Raw genomic sequence first — 13,107 nt, 5'->3', positions numbered from 1 at the left:
GTGTTCCAATATCTCAGGGGCTACCATAAAGAAGAGGGAGTCAAGCTATTCTCCAAAGCACCTGAAAGCAGGACAAGAAGCAACGGATGGAAACTAGTCAAGGAGAGAAGCAACCTAGAACTAAGGAGAAACTTCCTGACAGTTAGAACAATTAACCAGTGGAACAACCTGCCTCCAGAGGTGGTGAATGCTCCAACACTGGAGGTTTTTAAGAAGAGACTGGACAGCCATTTGCCTGAAATGGTATAAGATTTCCTACCTGAGCAGGGGGTTGGACTAGATGACCTCCAAGGTCCCTTCCAACTTTATTATTATTGTTATTATTACTATTATTATTATTATTATTATTATTATTATTATTATTATTATTATTATTATTATTATTATTGTAGGGAAAAGCACTAGGCCACTCAGGTATGAATTAAATCATATCCCTGTTGAATATACAGTAGAGGTGACAAATAGATTTAAGGAATTAGATCTGATAGACAGAGTGCTTGAAGAACTATGGACAGAGGTTCGCAACATTGTACAAGAGGTAGCAACCAAAACCATCCCAAAGGAAAAGAAATGCAAGAAAGCAAAATGGCTGTCTGAGGAAGCTTTGCAAATAGCTGAGGAAAGGAGGGAAGTGAAAGGCACGGGAGAAAAAGAAAGATACGCCCAATTGAATGCAGAATTCCAGAGAATAGCTAGAAGAGATCAGAATGCCTTCTTAAATGAACAGTGCAAAGAAATAGAAGAAAACAATAGAAAAGAGAGGACCAGAGATCTTTTCAAGAAAATTGGAGAGATGAAGGGAACGTTTAATGCAAAAATGGGCATGATAAAGGACCAAAATGGCAGGGACCTAACAGAGGCAGAAGAGATTAAGAAGAGGTAGCAAAACTACACAGAGGAACTATACAAGAAATCACAATAAGGTGGTCACTGACCTTGAGCCAGACATCCTAGAATGTGTGAAGTGGGCCTTAGAAAAGCTGAGCAACAACAAAGCTAGTGGAGGTGACAGTATTCCAGCTGAGCTATTCAAAATCTTAAAAGATGATACAGTAAAAGTGCTACACTCAATTTGCCAGCAAATTTGGAAAACTCAACAGTGGCCACAGGATTGGAAAACGATCAGTTTACATTCCAATTCCAAAGAAAGGCAGTGCCAAAGAATGTTCAAACTATCGCACCATTGCACTGATTTCTCATGCTAGTAAAGTCATGCTTAAAATCCTACAAGCTAGACTTCAGCAGTATGTGGATCGAGAACTACCAGAAGTACAGGCAGGATTTCGAAGAGGCAGAGGAACTAGAAATCAAATTGTCAACATACACTGGATCATGGAGAAAGCTAGGGAGTTCCAGAAAAACATCTACTTCTGCTTCATTGACTATGCTAAAGCCTTTGATTGTGTGGGTCATAACAAACTGTGGCAAGTTCTTAAAGAGATGGGAGTACCAGACCATCTTACTTGTCTCTTGAGAAACCTATATGTGGGCCAAGAAGCAACAGTGCGAACTGGACACGGAGCCACTGATTGGTTCAAAATTGGGAAAGGAGTCCGGCAAGGCTATATACTGTCGCCCTGCCTATTTAACTTATATGCAGAGCACATTTGTCTCTTGAGAAACCTATATGTGGGCCAAGAAGCAACAGTGCGAACTGGACATGGAGCCACTGATTGGTTCAAAATTGGGAAAGGAGTCCGGCAAGGCTATATACTGTCGCCCTGCCTATTTAACTTATATGCAGAGCACATCATGAGAAAGGCAGGGCTAGATGAATCAAAAGTTGGAATTAAGATTGCCGGAAGAAATATCAACAACCTAAGATATGCAGATGATACCACTCTAATGGCAGAAAGTGAAGAAGAACTAAATAGCCTCTTGTTGCGGGTGAAGAAAGAGAGTGCAAAACTTGGGTTGAAACTTAACATTAAGAAAACCAAGATCATGGCATCCGGCCCTCTCAATTCCTGGCAAATAGATGGGGAAGAAATGGAGGTAGTGACAGATTTTATTTTCCTGGGCTCCATGATCACTGCAGATGGGGACTGTAGCCAAGAAATTAAAAGACGCTTGCTCCTGGGGAGGAAAGCCATGGCAAATCTAGACAGGACACTCAAAAGCAGAGACATCACCCTGTCAACAAAAGTGCGTAAAGTTAAGGCTATGGTCTTCCCAGTTGCAATGTATGGCAGTGAAATTTGGACCATAAGAAAGGCTGAGCGCCAAAGAATTGAGGCCTTTGATCTATGGTGCTGGAGAAGACTCCTGCGAGTCCCTTGGACTGCAAGGCGATCAAACCGGTCAGTCCAGAGGAGATCAACCCTGACTGCTCTTTAGAAGGCCATATCCTGAAGCTAAAACTCAAATACTTTGGCCACCTAATGAGAAGGAAGGACTCAGTGGAGAAGAGCCTATTGCTGGGAAAGATTGAGGGCAATAGAAGAAGGGGACGACAGAGAATGAGGTGGCTGGATGGAGTCACTGAAGCAGTAGGCGTGAGCTTAAATGGACTCCAGAAGATGGTAGAGGACAGGAAGACCTGGAGGAACGTTGCCCATAGGGTCGCGATGGGTCGGACATGACCGCAGCTAACAACAACAGAATAGATCATATATATTATTTTCCATTTGTTTTTAAAGCAATGATAAAATCTGAAAACATCAAACATAGCTTACTGTAAGTTTATAAAGTTATGAAATGACTTCAGCTTTACCCAGAATAGTGTTCATCTGCAAATAACATCAAAATAGAGAGATGCCAATTACAGAACAGCAGTTTATTTGGTAGGTAGATTTGTCATCAGACTATGACCCCAGAGACTTTGCATTCTAATTCCACCTGAGGCACAAACCCAGCTCGGTGACCTTGGGCCAGTTATTGTTTCTTAGCCCTAGAAAGGAGACAGTGGCAAACCATTTCTAAAAATTGCTGCCAAGAAAAGTGCAGGGACTTTTTTTGTTTCCTTCTTGAGATTTCCCGGCCATAGTTAAAGAGTTTGTAACTTTTACTCTTCAGATATGATTCTACAGCAAGTCCTTTATGCTGATCGTATGAGATTTTAAAATTTTAAGATTACATGATCTATCATGAGGTTCTTGTTGATTGGGATTAAAATCTGAATATACTATGGTGAATCTTTCTACATTTCTTGTAGTCATGGATAGGGATTTAAAAGATTTTAAAAGTTCTTGTGCAATGAACTCAATCAAGCATTGGACAACTAAGTGCATTGTTCTGTGTTGATTTCACATGATCTATTTCTAACAGTTTGCTCATCACATTGTAAGAATGTATTTGTGAAACTATGCATAAAATATAGTGCCATTTTCTCCAAGATATGAGCTGTTTACCTCATATTTGAACCTCCTCCTGCACTACTGTCAGCCCCACAAGATAGATGAGAGCAAGAAACTAATACCGTATAGGTCAGGATTACATTTATTGTAACAGCTATAGTAACAATATCTTGCAAGACTGCATGTGCGTCCCCACTCCGTCACTTTATCTTAATGTGAACTAGGGAGGGGATTGTCTGAGTCCTTTTTTTCAAATTATTACTTGGTCTGGGCTCAGGTTTCACTTACCTAAGGGTTGTCATAGTATAGCTCTTCCTCCTATGCTTAAAGGCGTTCTCTCTGCTGTCTAAATTACAGACTTTGGAAATGTGTACAGCGTAAAGACTTAAATGTTTTTCTAGCTTCATAATAGCCACAATTGGGGTGTTTTGCTTTAAAATCTTATTAAGCTTCACTCTACCCATGCCTAGCTGAATTTTGTCAAAAAGATCATAGTTGCAGTAGGTCTCCAATACTGTGAAATGGGCTTTCTTAGCACATGGAAACTTCCTCCTTTTATATCAAAATGTAAAGCAAGGGTGTCCGACCTTTGCAGCTTAAGATTTGTGGACTTTGTGGCTGGCTGTGGAATTCTGGTAGTTGAAGTCCATAACTCTTTGGATGCCAAGGTAGACACTCCTAATGTAGAGCTTCTTTACCAATGAGAGAGATTCCTCTCCAGCATAAACCTCCTCCTATAGGAAATGGACAGAGTAAACACAAGTGAGAGAAGGTTGGCTTCCTTTAAATCATGTGGTGGGGAACAAGGGATTATCCCGTTATATTTTTTTGCTTGCTGCCATCAGGCTTGGAAAAATATAACAGGAATATTCTTGTTGGTAAATTCTCCAAGGTAGCGATATGAATTGTAAGGGGTAAATCATTTGTCCTCCATTTCAAAGGAGGCAATTGGAGCCTGAGAGAAATTGATCTTCAACAGTGTAGGGAGCTTTGAGGTTTTCTACGTTTTGAAAGGATATTTCATTCTTTCTTTTTTGTAGGTACACTAGTCTCTGCCTGAGGCAGAAAATAGGAAGAAATATGTCATGGTTTCATTTTATTTCACTGTATTCCAGTGAACTTTGGGTTTGTTTCTTACATATTGCTGTGATACCCAAGGTTGAAGAATGGTTTAATAAATAACATAATTTCAAGACATTCAGGTCCATTCTGCCAAGGTCTAGTTCAATATCTATACTCAAAAGTATTTCATCAAATGTAATAAACTGCTTTCTTTTAGAACAAGTAGCCTTCCCTGCTCCTTTACTCATAAGAAGATCTTTCCTATGTCCAAAGAAATGCCTTTGGGTAAATCAAGTCAAGGAATTCATAATAATGAATTGATACTAACATCACCTGGTATATTCATCTGACTGCAGCAAACATTTATCAAATTACTACTTGTATAGCATATAAAACAGTCAATTCTGACTGTAAAAAGAAAGTTAAGTTAAATGTTACAATGTATGTCAATCAGGCAGAATACTTTCTTATTTTGTCCATGATTTCAGAATTAAGGAGGATTAGAGCCTATTTGAAGGCAGAATTATTTTTAAAATGTTTGTGCATAAGTTCTCAAGAAAATATCTAAAATTCTGGCACTTATCATTTTATGGAATGAAAAAGAATCATCTTTTTTTCTTTTAAACTTGACTAATATCAGTTTTGCATTATTTTTATTTCATTTTAAACTAGGTTCATTGACTTCCTCTTTAAATCCTTTTCTTGAATTAGACAGCTTGGGAGCTGCTACTGTAGGGTACCATATTCTGCTTTACTGTTTCACTTTTTAGTCTGACAATTCACAGGCACTGTAGCCTTTATTCAAGAAAAATGGTTTTTTTTTATGAAAGCATTTTAATTTAGTCTTGAAACCTACAGTAATTTGAGACATTTTCATGGAACTAATTTCACATCAGTTTTGGGGTAACACAACATGAATAAACCAAGTATATTTTCTATATATTACCACTGCAAAATGGTTGTAGGAGGTTATGCTGGTCTATGACCATAATCAAGATTTGATTGGTTGTAGGAAGGCCTCCTTCCTTGTATAAGAGCCTGATTTCTATTATGTTGCAAAAGGACAAAGAAACAGTAAGATTAATAGGGCCAATTAATAAGGACATGCTTTTGAGCTACTAAAAATATATTTTAAGTACTACCATACTGGATCGGGGATTCAGTCACAGGATCCCATTATATATACTTAGTTGTGAAAGTTCTCCTTCAGGTTGTTTTGTTGATTTAAGTTACAAACTTTGCAGCATGCAAACTGCGTACAAAACGCAACCCAGCTAACAACAGCTTATACAGCGTACAAAGTATTTGCTTAGAAGACATGGCTGGAATAATAATCAAAATACTGTTTTGCACATCCATTTCTTCCACGAGTAGTTTTGCTCATACTGTTTTATATAGTTACTCTGGGAGAAGTAAACTGTGATTTAATAGTCCTTTATATCTAACTTAAAATTGGAAGTTGCACTGAGTACAGTTGTTAAAAGTAAGGCCAAAGGTAGTTAAATGTGTATTTTACTGTGATAATAAAAACTAAATTTCTTTCACTTCATGCATAATATATAAAAATATATTGCTTCCTTACTTTTTTCCTCTTTTTAAATATATCTTAGCTGAACATTGGTAAGTGTATTTATGTTTTTAGTTAAAATGATTATGTTAATTTTTATATAGCCTTTGTGTGTTTTTCCCCTTTTTCTTTTCAGCTGATGTAAACACAGAGATTAAAAACCTTACAGCAATTCAGCAACTCGGTATTAAAATGACAGTCAGGTAATTTTCACTACAATATTTCACGTGAATATTTATAATAGGCTTTGCTTTTCTTATTATTTCCATGAGTTGATGTGAAAAGGCATTATTTTAAAGATAATGGCAATGAACCTATATGAATGCTTGTAACATTTGGACAGAGCCCTGCACCTCTCAAGAAATCTGCAAATTGTGTTCCTTGAATGAATATTGCGCTAAACATGGTATACAGTCCTCCAAGTCCTTTGAGACAAGCAAGATGATTGACTAAAACTTACACAACTCTTTCATCAAATATTTGTATGTATGCTGTGTTTTGGTTAATGGATGTGAGTGATTAACTGAATAACATAAAACAATAGTCCAGTATTTTCCAGGAAGGATCTGAAAATAAACATTGAATATTGAGAATCTTTGGCACCAATATTGGGGCTGTAAAAGCATTCGGTAGGGACACTTAGCAAAACACACTGGCACAAAGAACTCTCGCTAGAGCATTAGAATAGCTATGTCCTTTGGAAAATGAGCCTTGGAAAGTGAGCCTTGGTGGAGCAGTGGGCTAATGCCTCCTTAAGTAACACCAGCTGCCTGCAATTAGTGCAGGTTCGCATCCCACCAGGCTCAAGGTTGACTCAGCCTTCCATCCTTCCGAGGTAGGTAAAATGAGGACCCAGATTGTTGGGGGCAATAAGCTGACTTTGTAATAATGCCGCTTGGGGGTGTGTGTGAAAGCCCTAATAAGCAGGCATATACATAGAATGAAGGCTACTGCTAAGCTTGTAAGCCGCCCTGAGTCTTCGGAGAAGGGCGGGATAGAAATGGAATTAAAAAAAAAAAAAAAAATGTACATAGTTGCTACAAAGGTTGCCTGCGTTTGTGTATATGAAAAGCCTTTCCTCAGTGTCTGCCTGCAGCAGCTCTGCAAGAGTTCCAGGTAATAGAATTACTTTTAAGGAAGGATTTGTGATTTGTGCCAATGTACCTTAAGATGATTTTCCCCTTTGGGATGCTTTGCATAGTTCTAGCCGATTCTTCTTGCAAGTAGGAACCAGACATAAAGCATGTACTTTTTCCTTATTTCTAAATAAAACATATGTTAAAAGTAATACAAGGAGGAAAGAGAAAAGTAAATGAAAAAACCAGCATGGTGTAGTGATTAAAGTGTTTGCCTTGATTAGGGAGGCAATGCTAAGCCACAGGAGTTCAGTGAGTAACTTTGGGCAAATCATTCTCTCAGCCTAACGTCCCTCACAAAAGTTGCTGTTTTGTGGTGGGAAATGGCTAGCTAAATTATTTCAGAGTATTGATACAGTCAAGATGGAGTTAGGAGACTCTATGTACATCATTTGTACATATTGTATTTCTTGATTAGATTAAAAATGCGAATCCCAGGCATATTAAAATTAACAAACTAAGTGAACACTTGGATGGAATAAGAAAAACTAAAACAGTTTTTATTGTTAAAAGATCAAGCTTTCATTGACTAACTGCCAACGTCGTCAGGATGGAAACGCTGGGGTGGGGAGATCGCGTTTATACTGTTGGTGTCTCTGCGCTCTGCTCATGGAGCTTGTCACCGGTCTGTTTGTTGAGGCCAGCCATATTCCTTTGAGTCATCGCGCATCCGTTTTTGGGGGATGTAGTTGTCTCTGGGTGTCTGTTGTCAAAAGTGGATTTTTGACAGTTCCGTGTGTTGTAGCCATAGCTCTAGTCATTGCCCATGTTCTTATACCAGAGGTTCTAAATAGTTGCTTCTCTTCTTCCCTGTGTTCTACAATGCAGGGTGGTTGTATGTTTGTGCAATCTCGATTTTGATACAATGAGGTGCTCTGTAAGTGCTTGCGCTGTTTGCCTCCATATCGCGCACGTCGTTCCTCTTCCCAATTCCTTAGTACCTGGTATGCAGGGGTGAGATCTATGTGCCAGTTGATAGAAGAGCGGTTTGAAAACCAAGCTTCCTTAAACAAGCGGCCGCCTTTAGTGTTGTCACTGGCAATTGCCTCGGTCCCTGTTAGATTAAAGACGTGGTTATGTGTGGCCATGTGTGCCCACACCTGTGAATGTTGTTCTTGTCTTCTAATAGCGAGCTTGTGTTCGTGCACTCTAGTCCTCAGTCGTTTTGCCGTCTCCCCAATGTAATTAACAATTGCAATTTTGGCATGACATCTTGTACACGACCGAGGGTTTTTCTTCATTGCGGAGCGGATCTTTAGGGCGCATGACACAAGTTTGTAAAGTCCGATCAGGTCTGTGGGCAACACCGACCTTGTGAGGGGCTAGTATGCGCGCTGTGGCCTTGGATACACTGTGGATATAAGGCAGTGTTATCCATGATGTTAATGCGTTTTCACATTGATGGCGGGTAGGTTCACCTGGCCTGCTGTATTGTCTAATGAAATTAGGTGAATGTTAGAACCATCTTCAAAGATACAAAGCTATTTTTTAAGCTGTGAATATGGCAATAATCATAGAGACCATAATTTGCATGATTAGAAAAAATCACACAACTGTAGATAAGGTTATGCAACAGAATTACTTATTTAGTCTTTATTTAAAGCCTTTTAATCTTTATTCTTTATCTCAAATAACTCCCAAAATAGCTTAGGAAGATGACAGGTCTGAGATTTTGAAGTCTCACAAGAGAAATTATATGGGAAGGGAGGAGGGCACTTAGATGGCAATTCATCTTACAATCTCTTGGGCAAACATTTCAAATAGCCTAATAGACTTGTTTATTGCGACAGCTGGTCCACCCAGAAGAAGTCAAGGGCTAGGCTCTCCTCTGTTTGGCAATGGCTACAAAGGTTGATAGCATAAATCCAAGGGATTTTGTCAAGGCTGTTTTATAAACATAATACGGATTGTTTCTTCTGTTTCGGACATCTACCTGTGGTCAGTGAATGCTGACATCAATATTATATACTACTTCCATTTAAAAAATAATTAAAGTGTTTTGCTTCTACTTAAAAATTTATTTCTTTTAAAGCTATGGTAAACATTTGAATTTGCTGAAAGAGAATGCAGAAAATGATCTACATCAAGTACTAATCTACTGTGAGAAATATTTGAAACAACAGAAATTACCTTTAAGGAAATCTTTACGTATCCTTTTGCTGTAATAAGATAGAGTTCACCAAATGTGAACTTTATATACCATCAAGTCATTTTCAGCCTTTCCCTATGAAAAAATAAGCAGACCTAGTTTTTATTAAATATATTCATGCTGGAAGGAATTACTTTTTTTCTGGAATTACATTTTTTTCACCCATTCGTCTGTAAAAAGTAGATACCTATGTATGCTTCAGATTAGGGGTACCACATAATTATAAGATGAAGGTGATCCTAATTTGATCTGAATTCTGCAGTCAGGTTTATCACTGTAGGGGCAGATACAATGAAAAGTGTTTTCTTTTGTGTTTGGGGCAAAACAGCCTTGATATTCCATTGTGTTTCTTTTGAAAAAACAAAAAACAAAACCTGAAGCATTTCAAGTGTTTCAGGTTCCAAAGACATCATTACTTAAAGCATTTCAATTACGCCAAACTCAAATTTACTGTAGAAAACAATTGAAACTTGAAAGGATCTACTTTTTTTGTTTCTATAAGTGGAAGTGAAAAAAGAAAAGTGGAAATCCATATTGGCTGTTGGCTCCCTTCCAATTTACAGGGATGGGGGGGGGGAGCCAAAGAATATGCTTAGGGTGAGATAAAGCTGTTTGAAAATTCAGACCAGGGTGTTCAAGCTCCAAAAAAGCCATTTTTTTTTCTTTTTCCCATCAGTCATGTTGCCTTTTCTTTTCCTAATCAATCTATTGTCATGTTTCCCAATTGTCTAAAATGGACAAGACAAAAATATTGGAATTCCTTAATTATTCTTACAGGTAATCAGCAGGATGGATACGTATGCTATGACTGGTTTATATCTTCTGTATTTCTAATAATGATGGGAAATCGAGAGAAGACATTAACATTTCTCCACCAGTTCTCCTATCTTCTTGTTTCAGCCTTCCTTTGGGTACCACGGCTGCATAATTCCGTAAGAATTATGGAAGAAACTTAGCCTTGACGAATTGCTTTGAGGATTTTCTGTGAATAATTATTAACTTAGCCTATGCAAAAGGGCATTCACTTAAAGACTTTTTAACTGGATATTTCACCGGTAAAAATGTTCTACATGCAAAAACACATGGATCTGCTCAGTTTTCTAATAGGAGGGAAAAATAGACTGATATCAATTGTAGTTATTGAATTTTAAAATGAGAAGTAAAACACACTTTATTAGCCGTGTTAAATTGTTTGTAGGCAGAGAGAGCTATTCAGTGCCCTTTTATTACTATCGCTCTGTATTGCTTTCATTCTCTAGATTATTAATTTTTGTTTTATTATACCAAAACTGGACACTATTTTTGTTAGTAGAAAACCTGGGCAGGGAAAAAATAAATAAATCAGAATCAGTACTCAGTATCTTATCCTTATTATTTTGGCATTTGAAATAGTGAGATTTCTTAAGTTAATATCATTAAACAAATACACGAGATTTCAAATTTTATCATATACTTTGCCGCAACTTGGAAAATTAAGGATTTTCCTCAATATCCCCAGGTTTTAGCATACTCTGGATGCAAGTTGGAAGGAAGAAATCCAGAGCAACCTGCAACCTTACCTTTACATAATCTACGAGAAATAAATGAAGATTCCCCCACTCCAAAACACCAAAAAGGCATCTTCTGCCTTGTATCTCTTAATGGCAGGTCTTCTACAAATGTCCTACTATGTAAATAGGCTTGGTCTACCCAGTGTTCTTTCCCTTTTGTGATGCCATACCATTTTACAAAAGCATGGTTTTAATCCAAGGCTTCTTCAGCATTAAGAAAACTGGTATTTCTGTGTTGTCACCTTTTACATTGCTATAGTTTTATGTAGGTTTTCAATACTTTCCTTCTGTGAAAGTTAAAAGTTAAAATCTTAACGTTAAAATGAGTTGTAAAATGGGAAATCCATAACAGCATTACTACTATCCCTTTCTTTGTTTTAAAAGCATGTCTACTTCCCTTGGATCAGCCCTGCCCTGATTTCTGGGTTAAATCCTAGAGATGAAAATAGAATGGACGGTACCTAGTTTTCTCCCTATCCCTTTAACTCCAAGTAACTTTAAATAGCTGAATTTTTACAACGGCCCTCTGGTTGGTGGGTGGCAGTATAAAATCTTCCTCCACATCATGGCTTTAAGCAAATCTTCATTACTTTTGGCGGCCACCAATTACCTTCTGCTGGCCTGCTTGCAAGATGCCTGGGAATTGCAACTTCCTGCCAGTTTCCCCACTGACTGGTTGTTGGAAGCCAGCAGGAAGTTGCAAGGAGGTGCTTACTTAACGGCCCACAGTTAATGATAGCAATGGGGACTGCAGGGATTTTTATCATTGAGCAACGGGGACCGCATCACTTAGTGATGGAAATCATGCAGAAGTGTACAAGTAAAAAATTGTGCTGTAGCATCATGCATAACCTTGCAAGGAATTCAGGGGCACAGGTCTTGGAATTGGCAATTACTTGCTGACGGCCAGTAAAATGGCCTGGTTTAGTTTTACTCTGGCCCTGAGAAGGCATAGAGATGAGCTTCTTAGTTTCCTTTCTACAAGGGGGAAGGAAATGAGTTGCATTCCCGCTGTTCCCTCCATCTGTATTCTCCCATGTCTGATAGCTCATGCTCTGGGATTTTCAGGAGACTACACGGGATCAGAAAAGAAAATTTAAGTTATGAGTTGATATATGCGCATCTTGTTTCAGTTTCTTTTTCAGACACAAGATAATGGCTTCAGGTCTTAATTGCATATAATATGCAAGACAGCCCTAATGCTTTGCTTATCTGAATTTGAAGTGGAAAACAGCATGGGATGCTTCAAAAAGACTCTTTTTCCCCCCTCTGGCAATAGAGGGATTGGTGGTTGTTTGCATATTCATTTACAACCACTTAACTACATCTGTAGTAAATGGAAGTATTCCTTTGCTGCAAAGTAAATTAAAAATCAAATGAAGGAAACAATGCTTGTGAACTAGTATCAATCATAATGAAAAGCTAGAAAATGTTGCTAACGTTTGACAGGTATTATGTTGCTAACTTTTGACAGGTACGTATTATTTCTGTTTTTCTGGAACCCAAATTATTCCTTTTGAATTCTCCAAGAACTGAGCCAGTCTATGAGTAATAGTAACAAGCTGCTCCAATTGCTGTGTAATAAGGAACCATTTTGTGTGTGTGTTTTTTCCAATGGTTAGATACATCTGCCTGTAGACACAGCAGCATCTGGCATCCATCCAGTCTACTTTTGCAGTGCTCACTATGTTGAGATGTTGCTGAAAGCTGAGTTGCCACTTGTTTCTTCTGCTTTCCATATGTCTGGATTTACATCATCACAGGTAATAAGAAAAAAAATACCCTGATGAGCTGTTTTGAATGTGCCATTGAAAAAGACTTATTCCCTAACTGCAATCAAAGTGATACCCTTTTCACTAATGTAATCCTATAATGTCTACTTACTGAGTTCAAATGAACGTACTGTTTTTAATATAATTGTATTAAAGATTACATTTGCAATGATGAAAAAACTAATACAAACTAGGTGCAGAAAAAATTGAAAGAATATGAATATAGTCAATAAAAATAAATATATAAAGAAATGACAAAAATATGTATAAATATAAAAAAAATCATATCTTCTTCCCATCTTGCCTATAAACAAATGCTCAAAATCTCATTTCAGTTCTGATCATCAAAAGTCCATTCAGGATTACTAAAAAGAAGAAAATATCTATTTTAGCCTTGATCAAATAAACTGACTTCATATTTCTTCTTTTAACAATCTTGAACTTTAGTCTTTTCAAATAATGTCCTAGAACTTGATTTCTTTCCATGTTTTCTTTGTCCCTTCTTACAAAATTATTCAAAGCCTTGACAAGCCTCTTGTAAATCCAAAATTACCCAGGTCAGTCTTTTAGATGAT

General features: G+C 37.6%; 1 protein-coding gene across 1 annotated transcript in view; it reads left to right on the top strand.

The window, feature by feature from the left end:
- Window positions 1–13,107, top strand: part of TBC1D32 (TBC1 domain family member 32) — a 102,782-nt gene that overhangs the window by 78,083 nt on the left and 11,592 nt on the right. Inside the window, exons 28-31 of the mRNA XM_083350183.1 lie at window positions 6,062–6,128; window positions 9,094–9,209; window positions 9,988–10,142; window positions 12,383–12,523. Coding sequence (XP_083206309.1) covers window positions 6,062–6,128; window positions 9,094–9,209; window positions 9,988–10,142; window positions 12,383–12,523 — 479 coding nt within the window. The remainder of the gene's footprint in view (window positions 1–6,061; window positions 6,129–9,093; window positions 9,210–9,987; window positions 10,143–12,382; window positions 12,524–13,107) is intronic.

Source organism: Vipera ursinii (assembly GCF_947247035.1).
Source record: "Vipera ursinii genome assembly, chromosome: 1".
NCBI classification, from domain to species: Eukaryota; Metazoa; Chordata; class Lepidosauria; order Squamata; family Viperidae; genus Vipera; species Vipera ursinii.
The sequence above is the reverse complement of the archived record's forward strand: the minus strand, read 5'-3'. Positions and strand labels throughout refer to the sequence as shown.